Source organism: Neoarius graeffei, chromosome 20 (assembly GCF_027579695.1).
Source record: "Neoarius graeffei isolate fNeoGra1 chromosome 20, fNeoGra1.pri, whole genome shotgun sequence".
Taxonomy (NCBI): domain Eukaryota; kingdom Metazoa; phylum Chordata; class Actinopteri; order Siluriformes; family Ariidae; genus Neoarius; species Neoarius graeffei.
In genome coordinates, this window is record NC_083588.1 from 11,319,668 (window position 1) to 11,345,071 (window position 25,404).

Here is a 25,404-nt window from a genome sequence, read left to right on the forward strand (position 1 = left end):
CGTGGGTCTTTCTGTATGGAGTTTGCATGTTCTCCCCGTGTCCGCGTGGGTTTCCTCCGGGTGCTCCGGTTTCCCCCACAGTCCAAAGACATGCAGGTTAGGTTAACTGGTGACTCTAAATTGACCGTAGGTGTGAGAGTGTGAATGGTTGTCTGTGTCTATGTGTCAGCCCTGTGATGACCTGGCGACTTGTCCAGGGTGTACCCCGCCTTTCGCCCGTAGTCAGCTGGGATAGGCTCCAGCTTGCCTGCGACCCTGTAGAAGGATAAAGCGGCTAGAGATAATGAGATGAGATGAGATGAGATGAATTCAAGCCAATCAATACAAGCAATTATTTTAATGACCACCAGATGGCAGTACTCACCTGTGTGAAACCCAGAAAAGCACAACGACAACCAAAGTGAAATTCCAACAGCACACCATGAGGGGAAATTTAAAAAAACATCTTTAACAGGTTATTTGTGAATCATCGTTGAAAAATGATACAACATCGAAATAAATTGTGGACCTACTTAGTCAGACAGTGGAAAGGGGTTTATTCACCAACTTTAATATTCACCAAAGTTTAGCTTCACAAAAATAGTCGCATGAAAGAAATGCATAAAGGGTAAAAATACCTGGACAGTAAAACATAAATAAATAAACAAACTTTTCAAGGAACTTTTCAATGAAAACTTTTTAATGTCTGTCTATTTTATTTTATTTTATTATTGGACCTTCTAGATAAAAAAAAATAATAAATGACCAAGTAGGCTGGACAAACAAACTCATAAATATTGCTCATATTTTATAAGCAACATTGTAAATATATATTTTTAAATACACACAGGTGTTTTGTAATCGATATACACTGCACATCCTTATAATTTATTATCATAGGGAATAACGGTGCTCTTTACCTGCTGCTTAGTTTGAATGGAGTTTGCATTGACCAATCAGAGAGCCTCATTGAGGCGGGTTCAGTCCCCACGACCCAATGGAATCCGGAGTGGGCGGGGCTTCTCCGCGCTCGGGCTTTGTTCTCTGAGACAGGAGTGAAGTTTGAGCTCCGTTATTCTGCAGCTCATTGCACTGGACTTACACGCGCTGGCCTCCAAACTTCCATTTCTTCCAGCAGAGTTGAAGAACAGTGTGTTTTTGAAGGGATTTTTATTTGCAGTTTTTAGAGGATCTATTTTTTTTTCTTCTGTCAGAGTGCTGGAACTTTTTTCCTTTCTTTGCAATGGAAACTTTTCCATCACTGGCATTATGAGCAGAGGAGAGAGACGGAGAACTTTATGGGCTTTCCCATAGCACACGCTCCCTCTGCAACCAACTAAAAGCATTTTAAATGTTTTTTATTTTTTTTATTTTTTTTTACATGAACAGGATTTTGCATTGATACCTGTTGCATTTAAGGTATTTTTGTTTTTTGCATGTTGCATTGCAGACATTTTTGCACTAATGCCTGTTGCATATAAAAGCATTTTACCCAGAAGAACATGAATATTTCTTTCTGCACAGTCTATTCGGGGGAAAGAAATTGCATTGCTGCATGAGAAATTCACGCAAAGCTCAAAAACTTTGGATTGTCCTTGAATTTTTTTTTTGTTCTTCTCGGCGTTCTTCGTACTTGGATTGGATGCATCTCTGTTTGAGAGAGTTGGACTGGCACTTTCAGCATGGAGCCTTCAGATAGGAGACTGTCTGCCTTTCACTTGCTTTTGTTGATCTTTTGGACTTTATGGCAACAGTCCTCATCCAGCCAAGTTCGTCACGAGTTCCATGTTTTGGAGGAGCAGCCGGTCGGCACTTACGTGGGCACCGTGGACCCCAAACCAGGATTTACCTATCGTTTTGGGGAGAGCCACAAACTGTTCACAATCAATGGCACGAATGGTGTCATACGTACATCCTCAGTGATCGACCGAGAGACCCTGTCAAGTGACATAATCAATGTCGTGGTGTTGTCCAGCCAGCCCACGTACCCTACAGAGGTCCGAATTGTTGTTCTGGACGTGAACGACAATGCTCCTGTATTCCCAGATGCGACCATTGCTGTTTCGTTCAGAGAGGATACAGTCGGGGGCAGGCAGGTCATCCTGGACACTGCTACAGACGCAGACATCGGTGTCAATGGAGTGGATCACAACACCTATCGGATCATTAGCGGCAACGAGAAGGGAACGTTTCGCCTGGATGTTACTGTGAACCCCAGTGGAGAGGGCGCCTTTTTGCATTTAGTGACCACAGGTGGCTTGGATAGGGAGCTCACTTCCTTCTACCAGCTACTTGTTGAGGTCCAAGACAAAGGGGAACCTAAAAAATATGGCTATCTCCAAGTAAATGTCACTGTTCAGGATGTCAATGACAACCCACCTATGTTTGACTTGGATCAGTATCAAACAAGTGTGTTTGAAGATGCAGTCGTAGGCTCTAGTGTTTTGCAGGTTGCAGCCACAGATCAGGATGAAGGTGCGAACGCGGACATCCGGTACTTTTTAGATGAAGGAACTCCTTTCCAAATAGACCCGAAAACAGGTACTATTATTATTAAAGAGGCATTAGATTATGAGAGTAAAAAAGAATATTCCTTCACCATCCACGCGAAAGATAATGGAGTACCTTCACTTTCAGGAAGGACAGAAGCAACAATTAAACTCCTTGACGTGAACGACAATGATCCTGTGGTTAAGTTTAGGTACTTCCCGACAACTTCAAAATTCGCCTCCGTTGATGAAAACGCGCAAATAGGAACGGTAGTGGCTTTATTGACCGTTTCCGATTCAGATTCCTCGACAGCTAACGGTAATATATCTGTTTCTATTCTTGGAGGGAATGAGCAGGGCCACTTTGAAGTGCACACTTCCCCTGTACCCAACTTGAGCTTAATTAAAGTGGCCAGTGTGTTGGACAGAGAGCGGATTTCCTCCTATAACCTTACAGTATCTGTGTCTGATAATGGAAAACCTGTGGCTCGATCTTCTTTTGCTAGCCTAGTCATATTTGTGAATGATATCAACGATCACCCACCCATATTCCAGGAAGCAGTCTATAGGGTTGATATTAGTGAGGATGTTCCCAAAGGCAGCTACGTTAAAGGGGTCTCAGCCACTGATGGTGATTCTGGGCAGAATGCTAACCTGCGCTACTCCCTAGTGTCAGGAAACAGTTTGGGGTGGTTCGCCATAAGTGAGAACAGTGGCCTGGTCACTAGTGCAGCCATCCTCGATAGGGAAACTGCATCTGAAATCATACTGAACATAAGTGCCAAAGACCAAGGCCTGCAGCCTAAGATATCATACACCACACTGATTGTGAACATCACTGACGTGAATGATCAAGTCCCAACGTTCACACAAAACACGTATCATATATCTCTGGTTGAGCATTCACTAGCTGGTAGTGAACTTCTACTACTGTCTGCCACAGATACAGATCTTGGTGCCAATGGCACAGTACAGTTCACATTTGACCCAGAAACACCAGCTGAAGTGCAGGAGCTATTCCGGTTAGATGCAGTAACAGGGAGGTTAAGCACTACTTCCGAGTTGGATCGAGAAGAACAGGGTTCCTACTTACTATATGTTAAAGCTACCGATGGAGGTTCTCCCCCTTTACACTCAACTGCAAAAGTCAACGTCACATTAAAAGATATAAATGATAACAAGCCTGTGTTTTACCCCGTGCAGTATTTTGCTAACGTTAAAGAAAACGAGCCTCCTGGATCTTACGTCACGACCGTGTCAGCCTCCGATCCCGACCTGGGTCGAAATGGTACCGTCAGATATGCCATCACTGCCGGAGACACTTTCAAGTTTTACGTCAACAGTAACACAGGCAAAATCACAACGTTAGTGCTTCTGGACAGGGAAGAGAAAACAACTTACCAGCTGCAGGTTTCTGCAACAGATGGAGGAGATCTGCGCTCATACACACAAGGCATCGTAACCATCAACGTGATCGACATTCAGGATAACCCACCGTCATTCAGCCAGAAGGAATTCAGCTTTGTAATTTTTGAAAACACACCCCATGGCACAGTGATAGGAACAGTGTTGGCCACTACAGTCGACTTGAACAGTAATGTTAGTTATTTGATAGCATCAGGAGACCAGAAAGGCCTTTTTTCAGTTAATAGCGGAACAGGACAGATAACAGCCACTGGACTGATCGACAGGGAGGAGCAGGCGTTTTATCAGCTGAAGGTGATCGCCAGAGGTGGAGATGTTATGGGAGAAGCTTTCGTCAACATCACAGTCAAGGATCTGAATGACAACGCTCCTCGTTTTCTCCATCCCGCAGAGCATGTAAGTGCAGTGGAGAACTGGAAGATGGGCCATCACATATTTCAGGCAAAAGCTTTTGATCCTGATGAAGGTCCTAATGGTATGATTGAGTACAGCCTCCAGCAAAACCCCAAAGGACTGTTTAATATCCATGAGAAACATGGACTTATCACACTTACTGGATCTCTAGAGGTCTCCACAAGCTCATACCAGATTGAGGTTTTGGCCTCTGACCGTGGCGTTCCCCAGCGCACCTCCACCCTTGTCTTGACCGTCAGTGTGTACGATGTCAATGACAATGCTCCTGTATTTGACCAGCTCTCTTATGAAGTTATAATATTGGAGTCAGAACCAGTAAACAGTCGTTTCTTCAAGGTGGAAGCGACAGATAAAGACTCTGGAGTAAACGGGGAAATAGTGTATGACATTACTGGTGGGAATACCAATGATGTTTTTGGGGTTTTCCCTGATGGACAATTGTACATTAAGGCAGAGCTTGACAGAGAAGTGCAGGACAGGTACAGCCTGCAACTGGTGGCACGGGACAGAGCGGTAGAGCCACTGAGTGTGAGTGTTAACGTGACCATTATTCTGGATGATGTCAATGATAACCGACCACTTTTCAACAGCACAAATTACGTGTTCCGCTTCATGGAAGAGCAACTGCGGGGTTCACTGGTTGGACAAGTTTTCGCCGAGGACAAAGACTTTGGTCCGAACAGCGAGGTGAGGTACTCTTTTGAAACACCACAGTCAAACTTTGAGCTGAATGCCATCACTGGTGAATTGACCAGCACGCTACAATTGGACAGGGAATCTCTGATGAGGCAGAGAGGTACAGCTGTTTTCACCTTCACGGTCATTTCTTCTGATCAGGGACTTCCCAAGCCTCTCAAAGACCAAGCCAAAGTGCAGGTCTATATTCAGGACATCAATGACAATCCACCCAAATTCACGAAGGACATCTACCAGGCCTCCATCTCAGAGTCAGCACAAAACATGACACAGCTACTGAGGGTGTCTGCTTCAGATGTGGATGAAAACAAAAACGGACTGGTGCGCTATCGCCTCTCGGAAGGCAATGAGGAAAACCAGTTCAGCATTGACAGCAGCTCTGGTCAAGTCACGCTCGTGGGAAATTTGGACTATGAAGCCACGTCATCTTACACTCTTAAGATCATAGCTGAAGATTCTGGAGCAGTCCCACTGTCGTCTTCTTGCCTGCTGAGCATTAGCATTTTGGACGAGAATGATAATGCTCCATCTTTTCCAAAGTCCACCATTACAGTAGACGTTCTTGAGAACATGCGGATTGGAGAGCTCGTGGCATCCATCACGGCAACTGACTCGGATTCGGGTTCCAATGCTGATATAACGTACAGCATCACAGCTAACAACAATCATGGCACTTTTAGTATTAGTCCCAGTACTGGTAGCATCTTCCTTGTCCGAAAGCTGGACTACGAAACTCAGTCCCTCTACAAACTCAACATCACTGCGAAGGACAATGGCAGGCCTCAGAGATCCTCCTCCATCCCTCTTATTATTCACGTGCGAGATTTCAACGACAACCCTCCTGTTTTTACTCCTGGTGACATTTTTAAGTCCATCCCTGAAAACCTTCCTCTGTCCACCTCTATCATGGCAATCACAGCCCATGACACAGATGCAGATATTAACGGGCAGCTGGAATACTCAATAGTCCAGCAAACACCGAGAGGAAACCACTTCCGCATCAATCCAACCTCTGGCGTCATCTTGACAAGCAGCGAGATTGACCGAGAGTTCTCAAATATGTTTGAGTTGACCATCAAAGCAACAGATCAGGCAGTTCCTGTTGAGTTCCGTCGTTTTGCACTCAAGAATGTCACAATATGGGTCACAGACCAAAATGACAATGTTCCAAACTTCATCTCCCAGAACGCCCTGGTGGCTGAACCCAACATTGTAATTGGCTCGATTCTGACTACGGTTCTAGCTTACGATCCTGATGAGGGTGCAAATGGTGAGGTGGAGTACGAGCTGGTCAAAGGTGACTCGGATACTTTCATCATGGACAGGTACAGCGGTGACATCCGACTAGCATCCCAGCTCGTCCCTTCAAAACTCATCTACAGTCTTATCGTTTCTGCCACCGACCATGGTACAGAGCGAAAAACGTCCCGTACCGAATTAACTATCATCCTCCAAGGAGCTGATGGGCCTGTTTTCTCCCAACCCAAATACATAACGATTTTAAAGGAAGGTCAACCTCCTGGCACCAAGGTCATCTCACTAGACGCGTCCAGCCCTCGTGGCTCTGGCACCAAAGTGGAGTATTTCATCGTGGCTGTCCGGAGTGGCGGGAAAGCCGTAGGAAGGCTTTTCACTATTGGCCGTCATACGGGCATGATCCAGACAGCAATGGAGCTGGACAGAGAGCAAGGAGCTGATTTGTATCTTCTGGATGTCTACGCCATTGAGACAGAGACCAGCCAACCCCGAACTCAGAGAGCTGAGGTGAGTAACGGCTATTTTTCCTGCTTTGCTGTGTTTACGTTGTTTGCCTTATTTTCTTGCGAATGCCTAATTAGGTTAAATGCTTTTGGACGTGTGTGCTTGTAATTCTGATGGTTCTTGCATATAAGGCTAGAAAGGATCCAAGAAAATGAGAATTCATGGCTGTGCTGTAACATATGCTGAAGTCATTGGCCTGGTTTAGGGGGATCAAGTTTTCTGATGGAAAAACTGGCAGCCACACTGTTCAAGTTAAAACACACACACACACACACACACACACTTTTGTATATTTGTTAATTAAAACCCTGCTTTTTGTATTTTTGAGAGAGATCTGGGTTGTGTTAGATGTAAATAACCTTGCACTTGAGCAAGTCATGGTTGTTGTAAGTGGGATTTTGTGTTTTGGCAGGCTATCTTTATTGTTCCAGGCGGGAAAAAAAGATCAGGCTATAACTGGTTCACAGAGGCGATTGCTGGGTTTTCTCTTCGAGAGGGAAGTGTGTGTGTATCCTGTGTTTTGTCGAGTTCCTGCCCAAACCATCTTATCAGCTGCTGCAAATTCCACAAATCAAGACATTAGACAACGATACTGATTATTCTTATAAGTGATTACTCATATTAATTGTGTCCAAACTGGGGGAGGTGGATGGTAGGGAATCAATTTGGTTTGGACTCCAGAAAGAAAAAAAGGGTGGGGGAGGCATATGAAGGATGGGGAAAGCAGCAAGCAATGAGTGTTTCAGCCCCTTTCTGATACCTGTCTCCAACCGAGCAAGGGGTAATTATGCTGGATTTGAGTTTTTCGGGGCAGATTTAAAGCCGGGTGGTCCTACTTTTGTGCCACCGGCTTTGGCTCAGGGGGCAATAAATGACCGTTAAATTCAGATGACCCTGTAAGCCTTGCTGAATAGAATTTTTTTCTCACCAAAGAAAAGCAGAGCAACTGAAAAGGAAAACATTTGAAGCTGAAACCATGTAGTACCACTATGCTGTGATGCTTTCTCTCGTGCTCCTGCTAAATTGTCCCCTCGGGATGGAGTTAAAATCCTGTGCAGCAGAAGAGAAAGAGTGGTCGGGGGGGGTTTGGCTGAAACTTTAGTCCGACTTTTTGGGTGGCTGAGGCTGAGCCCCTCTTCAAATCAAAACCAAATGTGATTCGATATATGCGCTGAAGGAAATTTCATCTGGAACCAAAAATGTTGTGTTATTACAGGCTTGATGATGCGCATGTATAAATTGGATTTTGTTTCCCCTTTTGCTGTCTTTCTCTTGGTTCAGACCTGAAATATTTCCTCTGAGAAAAAAAAAATTGTTATTAACCTTGGAAATAACTTTTTAAAAGAAGTATTTGTGAGTGTATGCACCTGTTTAAATATGCGCTTTATGTCATAACTAAGATTGACACTTAAAACTTGAGGTTGTATTAACCAAGGGTGAAAACTGTAAAGATTTCAAAAGGGACAAGACGGTTCACATTCACGCATACATTGGTTTCGCTTTCTATACGCATGAATGGTTTAACATTAAATATCACCACATGGCTTTGTCGGTATCGATATAATGAAAAATGTAAGCAGATAAGAACATTAAAGGTAGAGTGTCTTTCAGATTTTTCAAGTGCAGGTCATAAAAAGAATTTTCCCTGACACCCAGTTATTTTTGTTTAGTGGACCGAAAGCTACTGAATTCGAATCACAGACTTCTCATTCTATTAGGTTTTTTTTTTTAAGATATTTTTTGGGCTTTTTTTCACCTTTATTGGATAGGACAGTGTAGAGACAGGACAGGAAATGAGTGGGAGAAAGAGACGGGGAGGAATCGGGAAATGACCTCGGGTCGGAATCGAACCCGGGTCCCCGGATTTATGGTATGGCGCCTTAGCCACCTGAGCCACGACGCCCCCAGGTTTTTTTTTTTTTTTAAATAAAACAATTAATGAATTTAGGGCCATGTGGCCCTAAATTCTCTGCTATTTTTTCCAGCTTCACCATGACCCAATGCAAGATACTATGTCATGTATCACATGGTGGGCTTTCCTCGTTCACGCAAGGCATTGTGGGATACAAATTTGAAACAGGAGATAAAAATGGAGGGCGTGAGTGTGCGAATGAAACGTGAAAGACCGACTACAGTAACGGAAAGCGAAAAGAAAAGACGTTATGTTATATGCGAAGGAAAGGAAACGCAGGACCAAACTACTAAATATCGGCACTCAGCGAGCACCTCGGTGTGATCAGCTGTTCGTTTAGTGATAGAATAATGGACCTGCCAGTGCAAGGTCAAAGGGAAACCTATAGATGGCAGTAACGCAACACTGTGGATGCCAGCTGCCATAAAACCCAAAAGAAGAAGAAGAAGGTAAACCAGCACATGTGCACACAGACTTCCTCTGTCTGCTTGACTGCGCGAAGCGAGCGATTTCATGCACATTATTTGCGAGGGAATCCCCTCAAATTAAATAACTTCCCAGCCACAGAATGGTCAGATATTTTGTGAGATATTACAGAAATAAACATATATCACAACAACCACATTTCAGAGGGAACTCAATTTCACCGATTTCATGAAATCGAAAGGCCGTCTCACTTGAAGTGGAGGCAGACAATGCTATAATGTGATTTAAAATATCTCTTGCTCAAAAAAGAAAAAGACAGAAAACAAAAGTTTGATGCAATTTTGACAGACAGTAAAGTGAATAAGAAATAAATGGTCACGTATAACATCCACATTATAGCAGCTCTAAACACTCTTGTCCTCATCAGATCCTCTTCTCTTCTCTTTCTCATCCTCTGTCCTGAATATTCTTCCCTGGTGGAAACCTTACTGTGATCTGTTAGAAGGTTAGGAGGTACTGACTAGGGCTGGGTATCACCAGATACCTCACGATACGATACTATGGCGATATTTTGCCCACGATAACGATAATATCACGGTACAGCGATTCAGCGATAATCGATATATTGCAAGAAATTTCAACCACATCACGATATCCGTGTCACTGAAGAAAATCAGAATTTATTGACCACTGTAAAATTACATTTCACTTACATAACTACACACTCTTGCCAGACATATATTTGTCTCTATTCCACTGCTGGCAAAACCAAGAGTTGCTTCACTACAACATACCGAAAATTCCCATTTCTGTGCTAGTATTCTCAACTTTTCTGTAAGCATGGACACATCAGTGCTGCTTAACAAGCAGAATCAAATTGTTTTATGAAAACTTAAAACTTGCACTGCAGACTGCACATACATTTCAGTGCTAACACTAATATCAATTTGTTCTTTGTAAACTTGAGAACATATACCGGAGAACATTTAACTTGTGCTTAGTACTTGTGTAAAGTTTAATCCAAACCTGTACTGTGAGCACACATTTCAAAACTGCATGTTCTTCTTCAGGAAGAGCAACTGGTCAGCATGCTCAGAGGTGAGACAGCTCCTCTGAGAGCTGATTATGTCACCTGCAATAGAAATTGAATATCTAATTGGAGCGAAACAGGTTTTGCAAAGTGCGTACTCTTTGTCCTGCTCACTGTTTTTTTTCTCCTTTCCTTTGGAATCCAAAGTGCCTCCAAACATCTACCTTAAAGTTCGGCGGCGTCTCTAGGTTTACGTTAACAGCCATGCTTGCTTGTTTTTTTCCTCACCGCAACCGCCGGGAAAAAAAAGAGAAGACGAAGTGTGCCTTGCAGTGAGGTAGCGGCGCAGCGACACCTTGCGGAGCGGAGGTGCGGAAGTCGTACTGGATTTACAAACCCGTCTGAAACATGATTTATTATTTGAAAAAAATATCGATATTCATATTTTGAGTATCGATATTGAATCGGAAGACAAAGTATCGCGATATATCGCCGTATCGATATTTTTGCCCACCCCTAGTACTGGCCCTGGTGACGACTTCTTGAAACGTAAAATGAAATGAATCAAAAATAAAGTTGGGGAAGAACTTCAGGATGGAGAGAAAGTTGAGATAAAAGGAACAGAAACAAAGTTTAGACTAAATAATGAATTACAAGAGTGCAAGAGAGTGTTCCAGTCTGTGTAGCTGGCGCACGTTTGATGATGTCATCTTGAATGTTCAACAAAACAGGATCTAAAACATGCATGCACGCGCACACACACATTTATTTTCTGCAGAAACATCTTCATTGAGACATCTTTAGTCCATGCATGAGTGTCTGTGTGTGTGTGTGTGTGTGTTTGATTCTGTCCTTTCACTTTTTGAACTAAAGCCCCTCTGCATTGACAATGACAGACAAAAAGTAGAGCGACTGACTGCACCCTCTCTCTCTCTCTCTCTCTCTCTCTCACACACACACACACACACACAATTACTTCTGTAATTACACATACTATTGCCCTTGTATACAGTACTGTACAGTAGACATGAGTCTCTGTGCCATCTGTCTGATCTAATACTGCGATCTCTCTCTCTTTGATTTAACGACGTTATCCTTCTTCACGTCCCTCATTTGGTGACAGATTTAGGGATTGGACCTGAAAATGAACCCGATTACCTTTGTCTCTCTCTATCTATCTCTTTTTCTGAGCGGTCGGAGGTTGAGGGTTTTGGATGTTTAGAAAGCTCCCACATTCCAACATAAGACCGAGAGAGAGAGAGAGAGAGAGAGAGAGAGAGCAGATGGCTGGAGAAGATAGAGGTGTCTTATGAGTTTGTTTAACTCCAAGGGCTTGGGGTGTGTGTGTGTGTGTGTGTGTGTGTGTGTGTGTGTGTGTGTGTGTGTGTGTGTGTGTGTGTGTGAGCGCGCATACACGCATGTGTGCATGTGGACTCCACTCCTTTCTCACTATTGTTCCACTTTTTGAGCCTCGGAAAGCTTTTGTCTCAACACACACACACACACACACACACACACACACACACACACACACACACACACACACACACTCTGTTTTCCTCATATTGTTTATGAGGAAAATCACAGGTTTATATTCAAACACTTGTTTAAATGTTTCGACAGTGCAAAGTTAATTGAAGACTTATTTCTAACAGAAATTCTCGAAAGACAGGTTTAAGAGCATGTCTGAGAAAAAACGTGAAAGTTAACACTTCAGACACTGTTTCTGAGTAGAACTCGATCAAATTGCGTAGAACTTGATAAAATCAATGCTAACATTGGTTGTGAGTGAAACTGTGTGAGCTTCATGAGTTTTGCATCATGTTTTAGGAAGTGTTCAAATAAATGCGATCGGTTTAACACTTTTAGCATCATGTTTCACAACCCAGTTTCCTAAAAAGTTGGGATGCTGTATCGAACTTAAATAAAAACAGAACGCGATGATTTGCAAATCATGGAAACTTTGTATTTCATCGAAAATAGTACAAAGACATCAAATGTCGAAACTGAGAATTTTTTTTTGAAAAACATATGCGAACTTTGAATTTGATGCCCGCAACACATTTAAAAAATAGTTGGGGCAGGGGCATGTTTACCACTGTGTTGCATCACCTCTACTTTGAACAACACTGTGTAAACGTTTGGGAACTGAGGAGACCAATTGCTGTAGTTTTGAAAGAGAAATCTTGTCCCATTCTTGCCTGATATACAATTTCAGTTGCTCAACAGTTCTGGGTCACCTTTGCCATATTTTGCGCTTCATAATGCACTAAATATTTTAAATGGGAGACAGGTCTGGACTGCAGGCAGGCCAGTTTAGCACCTAGACTCTTTTACTATGGCGCCATGCTGTTTTAATATGTGCAGAAAGCAGTTTGGCATTGTCTTGCTGAAAAAAGGAAGGCCTTCTCTGAAAAAGATTTTGTCTGGATGGCAGCATATTGCTCTGAAACGTGTATATATCATTCAGCATTAATGATTCCTTCCCAGATATACAAGCTCCCTATGTCATGTGCACTACCCTGGTGAAAAACCTCACAGGATCTTTAAGGATCCATGAGGATTGTCAAAGACATGCCAAAGATCCTGAAAGATAAGGATCTTTATAGGATCCATAAAGGATCTTAGAAAGATCTTCAAAGTTCTTCAGATGCAAAATCATTTGTAAAGATCCTGAAGGATTTGACAGAGATCTTTTAAGGATCATACAGAGATACTCATCATGATCCCTGCAAAGATCTTTGCAAGGATCCTTTAAGATCCTCAAGGATTCAACAAGGATCTTTCAAAAATCTTAGAAGGATCCTTCTAAGAATTTTGTTAAGACTTTTGTTAGGATCCTTGAGGATTTGATCAGGATCTTTAAAGAGCTTTGTCAAGATCTTCACAAGATTCAACAAGGATCCTTCAAAGATCTTAAAAGGCTTCTTTTCAGGATCTTATAAAGATCTTAACTGTAATCCTCAAGGATTTAATCAGGATCTTGTAAGGATCCTTGTCAAGGTCTTTATGAGATCTTTGTAAGGATCCTTTAAGATCCTCGAGGATCTAATGAGGATCTTTCAATTTTTTTAAACGATCCTAATTCAACAGAATTGGCAAGGATGGAAATAGACTGAAACTTATATAATTATGATTCATAAGATTTGGATAAGGATATACCAAGGAATCCTGAATTGCTAACATCTTAAAAGGATATTTGAAAGAATCTTTCATGATTTTCAAGGTTTCAAAGATCTTGAAAGGATCTTAAGGATTTCATTAAGTTCTTTTCAGGATCTTTTCAAGAATTTCACAAGACCTTTGCAAGCATCTCAAGATCAAGAAAGCAGTGGAAATCAAGTCTATGGTACATGGATCTTACAAAATACAGTGGAACCTCTCTGAACTGAACATCTGGACGCGATAATGCTTTCCATAACTGGAGCTGTTTGCTTTTGGGGACATGTTCTTGTGAGTGATAGCCTAAAAGTGCAAAGTTGGCCTCTCACAGGAACGAGGAAACAACAAGATGTGTATAAATACAAAACAAACTCTGAAATATAGCACAGTAAAATCATTTTGTGATTTTGATTAATTAAAATAATATTGAGGCTCATCAAACTTCTTTTCAAGCATTCCTGTCAAAACAAAACCATAACCTCCATTTATTTTGGGAATGGCTGCTAACTGCAATGTGAAAAAAGGCCCGACATGCTGGTCAAAAGTAACTCTTAATGTCTACTGATGAGTGACAGTCTTAAGAGCTTAAACCGTATTTGAAAAAATCTGCTACAGTTCAGAGTCTTAAAAGAGTAACTTTTAAAATTCATTACAAGCACCTTTCCCTGGTGAAAATCTTTCAAGGATCTTCAAGGATCCGTAAAGTTCTTTGTGAGGGTCTTTGAGGATCCTGTTGAGAATCTCAACAAAGATCTTCAAAAGATCTTCAAGGATCTTTAAAATTCTTGGCAAGATCTTCAAGGATCGACAAAGATATTTTTACTTCTTGCCAAGATATTCAAGGATCTTCAATTTTCTTGCCAAAATCGTAAAGGGTCTACAAAGATTTTTGTGGCAGCGGAGGCGTGGTCAAGCGTTGGTCTGTGACCGAAGGGCGGAGTCAGGGAAGGTAAGTGGCAGAATCACTGCACCTGATGTCAGTTAACCTGTGTTTGTGTGTCTTCCCCAGTGACCGCGCCCTATATAAGGAGAGAGAGAGCAGAGGAAGGGAGCTCTCTCCCCAACCAGACGACTGACGTGTGTGTGCGTGTCTGTATGGCTGGGAGGTTGTGTTCGACTAAACCGTCCGTTTGTGAGTGATAAACGCTGGTGCGGATCAGCTTAATTCCCAGTAACCCATACAGTTCGCGCAGTGTGCGTGACATATACGAGGTGCCTTGATCAGTCAGAATCTCTTTGGGGATTCCGACTTGGGAGATGACGTGGAAGAGTGCTTCCGCAATACTACATGCTGAGATACTGCGAAGAGGCACTGCTTCTGGGTATCATGTTGCATAGTCCACCAGAACTAAAATAAAGCAATACTCTCGTGTTGACCGATCTAATGGGCCGACGAGATCCATTCCAATTCTTTTGAACGGGGTCTCGATTAATGGTAGAGGGCGCAAAGGCACTTTTGGAATGGTCACTGGATTTACTAACTGGCATTCGCGGCACGCCGTACACCACCTACGGACATCGCTGCAAATCCCTGGCCAATAGAACCGGGCCATTATTCGGGCTAGTGTCTTATCCTGCCCCAAGTGTCCAGCCATGGGATTAAAGTGAGCTGCCTGGAATACCAATTCCCAGCGGCTCTTTGGGATCAAAAGTTGTGTAATCAGCTCCTTAGTCTGAGTGTCCTGCGTCACTCGGTATAATCTATCCTTCATAATGGAGAAATAGGGGAAGGACGGGGTGGCGTTTGGCTGAAGCATTTGACCATCGATTACTCTCACTTGGTCAAATGCATGCCGCAGAGTCTCGTCTCGCGACTGCTCTAACGGGAAATCTGTGAGGGATTCCCCAAGAGAGGGAGGAAGAGCCTGCTGCTCCTCACTCTGACACGGAGATAACGTAGATGGCTCTGTGACAGCTGCTCCCGCCAATGCCACACTGGGCTCTCCCCCCGCTAAACTATGGCAGGACCCACTCTTCACTAAATGAGTCATTAATTCCCGAAATCCCAGCCAATCAGTCCCCAAAATTATTGAGTGGGTAAGGCGAGGATTAACCGCCACCTTTACACTAAATTTCTCCCTTCGAAATAGAATGTGGACTGACACTAAAGGGTAGTTGTGAACATCCCCATGCACACACAACACCTTCACCAATTGTGCTGTCCCCAATGCCTCCTCTTGCACCAGGCTTTGGTGGATTGAGGTCTGATTACAGCCGGAATCCACCAAAGCCTGATACGTATCCCCTTGGACACTCACCGGTATGCGATACGCTCTGGCCCGATCGAGGGTGGTTTCTGGTGCGTCAGGGATCCAGACCACCACACCCACCTCCATTGCCGAGCACTGATGCTGGAGGTGCCCCGGCTCCCCGCAGCGCCAGCAAACCGGCCCGGGCTCTCTCTGCATCGGCGCTCTGGGGCTCACTCACCTGAGGGAGGGGAGAGACAGACACGGAAGCGGGAAATGGGAGGGCACCACGGGTGCAGTGGGCCGGCTGGGGTGGAGCCGGCCCCCGCCTCCACCGTGGGGGAACAGGGCGAGGATGAGACACAGAAGGGGAGGGAGAGAGAGAGAGGAGAAGAGGAGATCTGCGATCCTGCCGTGGGAACAGCAGCCAAATGATCCTCCGACAACTCGATGGCCTGATCCAGCGACGCCAGGCAATGGCACTGGACCCACTCCGCGGTCCCTTTGGGAAGTCGGGCGATGAACTGCTCCAGTGCCACCAGATCGACGATTCCCTCGGCGTCACGGTTGTCAGCCCTCAGCCACCACCGGCAGGCGTCCCGGAGTTGCTGGCCAAACGCGAACGGGTGGCCGACCTCCTCTAGGTGTAGAGCGCGGAAGCGCTGGCGTTGTTGTTCTGGGGTGCACCCCACATGCTGGAGGACGGCCTGGTGCAGGTCTGCGTAGACCAGCCGGCTGTTGGTGGGGAGCTGTAGTGCGGCCAGCTACGCCTCGCCTGTTAGCAGGGGGAGGAGGCGCGCTGCGCTCTGTTCCACCGGCCAGCCCCAGGCCTCTGCTGCTTGCTCGAAGAGCGCTAGGAAGGCCTCGGGGTCGTCGTGCGGGCCCATCTTCATTAGGGTGAGGTGGGGAGGGCCCACGGCGGTGGAGGTGGTGGACCCCGGTGACGCGAGGAGGTGCTGGAACGCCTGACAATCTTCCTGTTGCGCCAGCACCAGGGCCTCGAACCTTTGCGCTTGCTCCTTTCGGAGGGCGACCAGCGCCTGGTGCTGGCTCTGTTGGGCCATGGCGAGGGCGTGGATCAGGTCCGCGAAGGGGGAGGACTCCATGGGGCTGTTCTCCTCTGTGCTCCTTCCCGGGTTTCGGCACCACTGTAAGACTTTGAGCGGGTGGGTGGAGCACAGAAGTACGGCAGGCCAGAACTGAGTTGCAAAAACTCTTTATTGTGACACTTTTCAGTCGAACACAACCTCCCAGCCACATAGACACGCACACACACGTCAGTCATCTGGTTGGGGAGAGAGCTCCCTTCCTCTGCTCTCTCTCTCCTTATATAGGGCGCGGTCACTGGGGAAGACACACAAACACAGGTTAACTGACATCAGGTGCAGTGATTCTGCCACTTACCTTCCATGACTCCGCCCTCCGGTCACAGACCGATGCTTGACCACGCCCCTGCTGCCACAATCTTTTAACTTCTTGGCAAGATCTTGAAGGATCTTCAATTTTCTTGCCAAGCTCTTCAAGGATCTTCAAAGTTCAAATTCTTTGCAATTTTATAATGAGGAACATTATTCTTAAATTGTTGCACCGTTTCCCCACGGAGTCTTTCACAGAGCGGCAAACCCCTCCTCATCTTTACTTTTGAGAGACTCCGCCTCTCTGGGATGCTCTTTTTATACCCAATCATGTTACTGACCTGTTGCCAATTAACCTAATGAGTATTATTTAACATTACACACCTTTTCCAGTCCTTGTCCCAACTCTTCTGAAACATGTTGCTGACACAAAATTCAAAATGAGCAAATATGTTTCAAAGAAACAATAAGATTTCTCAATTTCAATATTTGATATGTTGTCTTTGTACTATTTTCAATGAAATATAGGGTTTCCATGATTTGCAAATCATCGCATTCTCTTTTTATTTGTGTTTTACACGGTATCTCAATGCTGGATTTGGTATTTTAGTAAAAGTGTGACAATTAACATTCTAACTGTGAAATTCACAATTTTACCATCACGTTTTTGTAAAATTGTGACAATTAATGCTTCTTACACTGAAATTCACAATCTTAACATCAGATTTTAGCAAAATTGTTACAATCAATGCTCCAACATTGAAATTCACAATTTTAACATCAGATTTGAGCAAAATTGTGACAATTAATGTTCCAACATTGAAATGTACAATTATAACATCAGATTTTAGTAAAATTGTTACAATTAACGCTCTACCTTTGAAATTCCCAATTTTAGCATCATGTTTTCGTAAAAGAGTTATAATTATTGCTTGTAACATTGGTTTTAAGTAAAAAAAAAAAAAAAAAACTGGGTGAAATTCACAATTTTAACATTGTGTCTTCATAGAAATGAAATACATAACATTTTTCCATTAACAATTTTTGCACCATGTTCCCAACATTGTTTTTTTTTTAATCGATATCAAATTAACAGTTTTAGCTTCATGACATGGTAAAAATGTTACAATTCACACGTTTAGCATTGTTTTTGAGTAAAACCATCAAATTAATATTGCAGGCACCATTTTACTCATGCTTATTACACTGTTCTTGAACAAAACATTTAAAATGAACTCTTGTAGCTTTCTGGCGCAATGTTTTACTCAGACATTGTGCTTAATAATGTTAACTAAAGAAAATTTTCTTGTTCTCCGTAGTTTTCATTGTTAACAGAAATGCTTAGAAACACACAGAATAACACGAGCAAAAACAGATTCATTTCGAAACAGACACAGCGTGTTTCTGTGTCCTAGCATTGTTAGTAACACTGAGTCTTAGTAAAACCAAATGTTTTGATGCAAATACTGTGTAATTTGTTACATAACAATTGCGTAACAACATGGTGCTTGTGTTTAACGGAAATCAGGCTTTTGTTTTTTTGGCAGTTCAGACGAAACAGACCTTTGCTATGTGTTTGTAGAAGTCTGGAGCCGTTGTTGGTTTTTTTCCCCACCTTGCATTGTTTTTCTCCTGGAAGCATTTCAGTCCAGCGCTGGGTTCTATGCAGCCGAAAGAACGGCACGCTATTCTCAGCATGAAGTACGTTTACTGAAATTTTAGAAACATATCCTTCTGGTCCATGACTCAGGGATAGATTGGTTCTGTCTGGGAGTTCAGCCCCGAGGACGTGACATTCACGTATTATGAGAATCGAGAGAGAGAACGTGATGTGTAGGAAATGTGTACGTGTGCTCGTAAGTAGCAACTGAGCTAATAAATCAGTTTGTGTACACACACATAATGTTGAATGTACATGCTGGCTGTATTGGGTTGTGCGACCTCAGCAGAACACACACGTGCACATGGGTGCGTGTGGCTACTTACATCACCCAGTAGGTGGTCTACAAAGGTTAAAGTTGAAGAATGTGTGTGTGTGTGTGTACATTATGTGTGTCCTGTTGTACACCAGTAAAGCTAAATGTGAGTATAGACCTCAGGGTGCTTTCACCCCTACTAGTCCATTTGCTGAATGTGGATCAGAGCATTATATATATATATATATATATATATATATATATATATATATATATATATATATATATTAATGATCCAAAATGTTGACTGAGGGTCACATAGGGCTGAAAACAGGGTGCTTAAAAAACAAACCTTGGTTATCAGGTGTGCGTGTAAATCCCAAAAATGACCCAAACATTAAGAACATAGAGTCAGCGCTAAATAAATTATTACACATATCTGGTCCACAAATTTGATTTTGCGATAACGGCACGAGGATGTTTTGCTGTGTGTGTGTCACTCAACTCGCCTACGTAAAATTCCACTTCCTCCTTCGAAATGGTTTCAATGATAGTGTTAATGACATCATCAGCAATCGATACTTTTCAGGAATATAATTTTGGGCTTAAAATATGACAGCTTGTCAGATAAAGTTGAAAAGGAAGAAGAGACATCACTTATCCTGAAAGCACCTTTCACTGGAATGTACAAATTAATGTAAGCTAGCTAGACAGCTAGCCAACGTGATATAAAGTCAGCGTGGCTTCTTTGGGATCATAAACGGCACATTTAAATAATATTGTCTGGCTTTGAGTGGTATATCAGATATATTCCATTCAGCTAGCATGATACTGAACAAGTCGAAGACGAGGAGCTGCATGGAATGTATCTGATGTACCACGAAAAAAAGCCAGCCAATATCTCATCATTTCATCCATTATTATTATTATTATTATACATACACACTTTTCATATCAGCATTCTCAAAGGCCAACACGAGCTTACCCGCAAGTTGGCGCTGTTAGCGTGGCAGTGAAGTCACCTTCCAGTCAATGTAGGGTTCATTATCATGACAGTGAAGTCACCTTCCAGCCGCTGTAGCGTTCAACAGTAGCACAGGCTAACAATCAAGAAACTAAGATTTCTGTCCCAAGATTCGTCTTCCACGCATACTCACCACAGCATTTTTCATTCAGACTTAAGTATTCATTTCCCGATGTAATTGACTTTGTGAGTTTTAATCTTCAACATCGACGACAACGACACACAACGGAGCGACCCGGCAGCCAAAATTCTCTCAAAATCTTCTGCTTTTAACGAAGCAAACCTCGCGGCTATGTTTGTTTACAAACTGCCACTCACAAGCGCAGAAGTTTTACATCTCCGATGTGTCTCTTTTCCAGTTTTTCAATGTCCGTTGGTATGTTTTTCTCTTGTAAATATACATGAAGAAGATATAATGAAGTTTTGGTAGCCTTTCAAGTGTTCAGCGTCTCTTCGGTTTTAGTTTTCAGTTTATTTATTTAGTGTTTCAACCAAGCACTGAATTAGCTTCATCGTCTCGCTGTCCCGGATGACAAAGAAATGATTCTGCGCATGTGCAGCAGAAAAGTTTTGTCATTGGATCTTCGCATGAGCTCCGATGTGTGACATTGTGTTGTCTTGACAATGTGCAATATGATAAGAATATTGCATGCTCATTCTCCATTGGGGAGAGTGGTGTAATACACGGTGAATAAACGATATGAGAACAATATAGCATGCCATCAATAAACTCACTAGAAGGGAATAGAATACATGTTTTATTCCATGGAAAAAGTGGCCTGTATATATAATAATTGGCCATATTGTATCCAAAATGTCACTTCTGCAATATTAATTTCTTGGTTGTAGATCTGTTATATAAAAGCAGTGTCACACTCAAGGTCATACTGTTGTACCGAATATGTAATTAGCGACAACCATGCTGATATTCAACATCTACTGTACAACAGCACTCCCTCTTGTGTAACATTGCATAATTATAGTATCATACAACTAATGAGTTTGAAAGATTTGATCTATCGCACCCAGTGTTTATTTTTACCTCGCCTGCGATGGAGTAAGCGGGACGAGGTATTGGAATCAGTGCGGTTTGTTTGTGTGTGTGTCTGTTAACAATCTCGCGTCTTGACGGTTGTACCAATTGACTTCAAATTTTCAGCATAGGTGGGCAATGGTCCATAGATTCATCTCATTCTCATCTCATTATCTCTAGCCGCTTTATCCTGTTCTACAGGGTCACAGGCAAGCTGGAGCCTATCCCAGCTGACTACGGGCGAAAGGCGGGGTACACCCTGGACAAGTTGCCAGGTCATCACAGGGCTGACACATAGACACAGACAACCATTCACACTCACATTCACACCTACAGTCAATTTAGAGTCACCAGTTAACCTAACCTGCATGTCTTTGGACTGTGGGGGAAACCGGAGCACCCGGAGGAAACCCATGCGGACACGGGGAGAACATGCAAACTCCACACAGAAAGGCCCTCGTCGGCCACGGGGCTCGAACCCAGGACCTTCTTGCTGTGAGGCGACAGCGCTAACCACTATACCACCGTGCCGCCCCTCAAAATAACATATTTTCCATTATCACTCAAAAACGGTTGCCGACAGACATATGTTGACTATTATGAGCATATAGGAACTCCCATATGGCCTTTCATTTGGCACCATGATCTTTGAGTTTGAGTGACCTTGAAAGGTCATACTCAAGGTCACGTATTTTCAGAGGGCTGTAACTTGAAAACGGTTGATGGTAGACAGATATTTACCGTTATCAACTTATAGGAAGTGCCATATGGGCTTTCATTGGGCACCATGACCTTTGACCTTGAATGACTTTCAATTTCAATTTCAAACTCAAGGTCATGGATTTTCATAGGACTATAACCTGACAGCTGATGATTGAGAAATATTACCATTATCAACATATAGGTATAAAATAAGTGCTACCGGGCGAGGTTTGTTTTGCCTGGCAACACTTGTCTTGAGTTATTTCTAGCTAGCTACTCACCAGAGTGCCCTCCATATAAGGCATCAGTCATACGGAATAAACAAATATTTGCGATGTTACCAATTTCTCAACTCTGATTTGAATCACAGCACTGGTGAATTCTTGACTCTGATTGGTCAGAAGAATTTTCTTTCACAACATTTCTGACAGTCGTTCCATCCGCGGTTTCTAGAGGAACAATTTCAAAATGGTGGATGCTCCACTACACTGTGAAATGAATTCAAATAAACGTGTGTGGTTTTTGTGAGGAGATGATTATGAAGCGGGCGGCACGGTGGTGTAGTGGTTAGCGCTGTCACCTCACAGCAAGAAGGTCCGGGTTCGAGCCCCGTGGCCAGCGAGGGCCTTTCCGTGCGGAGTTTGCATGTTGTCCGCGTGGGTTTCCTCCGGGTGCTCCGGTTTCCCCCACAGTCCAAAGACATGCAGGTTAGGTTAACTGGTGACTCTAAATTGACCGTAGGTGTGAATGTGAGTGTGAATGGTTGTCTGTGTCTATGTGTCAGCCCTGTGATGACCTGGCGACTTGTCCAGGGTGTACCCCGCCTTTCGCCCGTAGTCAGCTGGGATAGGCTCCAGCTTGCCTGCGACCCTGTAGAAGGATAAAGCGGCTAGAGATAATGAGATGAGATGAAATTAATTTAAAAAAAAAAAACCAGCAACTTTAACTTAAAGTGAACATGTCTGTGGATATGTCACAATGTTAAAAGTAACTATAAACAGATAAAAATTACGTAAAAACAACTTCAGGCTGTAGCGGTTAGTCGCTATATCTACTGTTGCTATGATACATCAGCGATTTGTGACTTGTTTGTATTGTTGAGTCACCAACTAAGGCGTCTTTGATATTGCAACTGGATCACAAACACTTCCTGGTAAATTGTTACACAAGAATGCAAGAACGCACACTGACGCGTGCACACACACACAAACACACACACGGGAGTGTTTAGTTGTCTTTGGTTTGTAAACATGTTGCAGCTCCAGCTGTTGTTGTTTACCGAGGACTTTGAATATCTGACATTCCAGTTCGGATCGTTTGAATTTATGAGATTTTGGAAATTTAAAGACGCACCCTAGAAAGTTGCTTCGGAATCTCTCAACACAGAAACATTCCAACATTCCTCCATCTTTCTTTGTGGTATGTGATGTCAGATTTTGCTGTGTGTGTGAGAGAGAGAGTTTGAACTTTAGGTGCTGCGTCTTACTACCCACATACACGCCAACACTGACACACACTGACACACACACACACACGCAACACACACAGACAGTTATGCAGGCTAATGCGGGGGTCAGACAGGGCAGTTGACAGTCAGAAGATCAAACTGTGAGGCTAAGATCAACTCCATATGACCAACACATACGCATGCGTGCACACACACACACACACACACACTGATCTTTTGTAAAACAAACTTAAGGACATGGTTCAGTTTCACTGCAAAAATCAGATCACTCTGTGTTTTTAAATATAACTCAGAGCGCACACACACACAATACAGAAATATGAGAAGTAACACTCGCTGGGAAATGTTTTCAAGCTTCCAGAGATGAAAAGCTGATATTACTGAAACTGATGTTTGGAAAAACTAAGGATAAGAAGTCAGGAATAAAACACTTGGGAGTATGCTGTCATAGGAAAATAAGCAACGACAACGTGGTGCGATGCAGCCAGATGCTCCTGTTCCCACCCAGAAGTATAGAACTTTCAAAATTTTTTTTAACAATAGTATTTTATTATTTTTATACCACAACTGTTTTCCCACATACTTTTTTATCCATTTATTGTTACCTTGTGGAGTTAATGTTATGGAATGACTTTGAAACGTGTTCCAGTGTTTAACAGCGCTGTGGGATGACAATAGGATGAACAGATTTACACCCTTTGTTCCCTTTATACCGTACAATGAACCTGAAGCTACAGTAAAAGTGCTTGTTTAATGTTAAAATTAAGAATTGAAACTGCTGAAAAAATCTACAGGTTTTTTTTCGGAAAAATTATAAACAATAAGACAAAAATATGTCTCATCTCATTATCTCTAGCCGCTTTATCCTGTTCTACAGGGTCGCAGGCAAGCTGGAGCCTATCCCAGCTGACTACAGGCGAAAGGCGGGGTACACCCTGGACAAGTCGCCAGGTCATCACAGGGCTGACACATAGACACAGACAACCATTCACACTCACATTCACACCTACGGTCAATTTAGAGTCACCAGTTAACCTAACCTGCATGTCTTTGGACTGTGGGGGAAACCGGAGCACCCGGAGGAAACCCACGCGGACACGGGGAGAACATGCAAACTCCGCACAGAAAGGCCCTCGCCGGCCACGGGGCTCGAACCCGGACCTTCTTGCTGTGAGGCGACAGCACTAACCACTACACCACCGTGGCGCCCAAAGATAAAACTAAAGTAAAATTTAAAAAAAAATGAAATGGAAAGTGATTCCAATTTATCACATTTAAAAAAATTATTTATTTATTTGTTTGTTTGCTTGCTTATATAGAAGTATATGATATATAATAGTGTATGCTTTGGCATCATACACACCAGGACAATGTACACACACACACACACACACACCAGATTGAAATTGAACAGAAAGGCGACATGGAGACATCAAACACATACATACATGTCAACCTTTGGTCAATCAAACCTGTATAACCAACCTCCAAAATCCGTATTTCCCTTATAAAATCCGTATAAGATGCAAATTAAAATAATTTACCTAAAATTTGAATGATAATTAACAATGATAAGTGACTTTTTATTCAATATTAATAACAATAAACCTTCAGAATGAATACAAAGCTCCAATGTTTGACAAAAACACAAAGTGTTATCAGCGTAGTTACGAAGGAAATACTTCGCTGTTTGGAGACAGGTTTCACCGAGCGGCTATTATGCGCGAGACTTCATATTAGCCACAAAGTCAGGAAAATCTGTTCGTAAAATTACGTTATAATGACCAAATACAATGAAAAGTATTTTTCCAGTCTCACCTGTGAAAGGTAATCCCATGTGATCTCGTTTGGACGGTAAACCTGTTGGTACAGTTAAACGCAGCACATGAATAAGGCATCTTTATTCTCAGAATCGCCACTTTGCCACATCCAATTTGGCGGCGAGGATGACGTATGATTCTATGCAGAAGGTGGCGTCTATGTTTATGTCTATGACTTCCCGGTTGGCGGGATTCTCGCAATGCGGCGTGCGCATGATCAAAAGTGGAACGAAGTCTCGCTACCACAAGATAACGCGCGATTTCATAAGACTCTTTACTGGCTGTCGTGGGAATTGATTATAGAGTGCTCCGAGATGATGCTAAAAATAGTAACCATGCGGTCGGCGCGGCCATCTTGGAAGTCACTCGCTCCAGAGCGCGCATAGAGTACACATCATAGAGTAAACATTCACCGATTCGTTTCCGCGTTAGAGGGCTTAGAAGCTTTGATTTTTTAAGAATTTAGACATCTGAAGTGATGGAGCACTACTGTGAAAGTTTGGATAAGCAGGCACGGGAGCGTTATGCTGAGAAGGTACGTTTCATTGGGAATGTAGATCCATACACTGTTAGTGAGAAGGAATGGAAAGCTGACCCCAGCTT

At 43.1% G+C, this 25,404-nt stretch overlaps 1 protein-coding gene across 1 annotated transcript in view; it reads left to right on the top strand.

Annotated features, from left to right (window-relative positions):
* Positions 1-1,525: 1,525 nt before the first annotated feature.
* Positions 1,526-25,404, top strand: part of fat4 (FAT atypical cadherin 4) — a 154,738-nt gene continuing 130,859 nt past the window's right edge. The window contains exon 1 of the mRNA XM_060901236.1: positions 1,526-6,767. Within this exon, the coding sequence (XP_060757219.1) occupies positions 1,662-6,767 (5,106 nt within the window). The 5' untranslated portion in view covers positions 1,526-1,661. The remainder of the gene's footprint in view (positions 6,768-25,404) is intronic.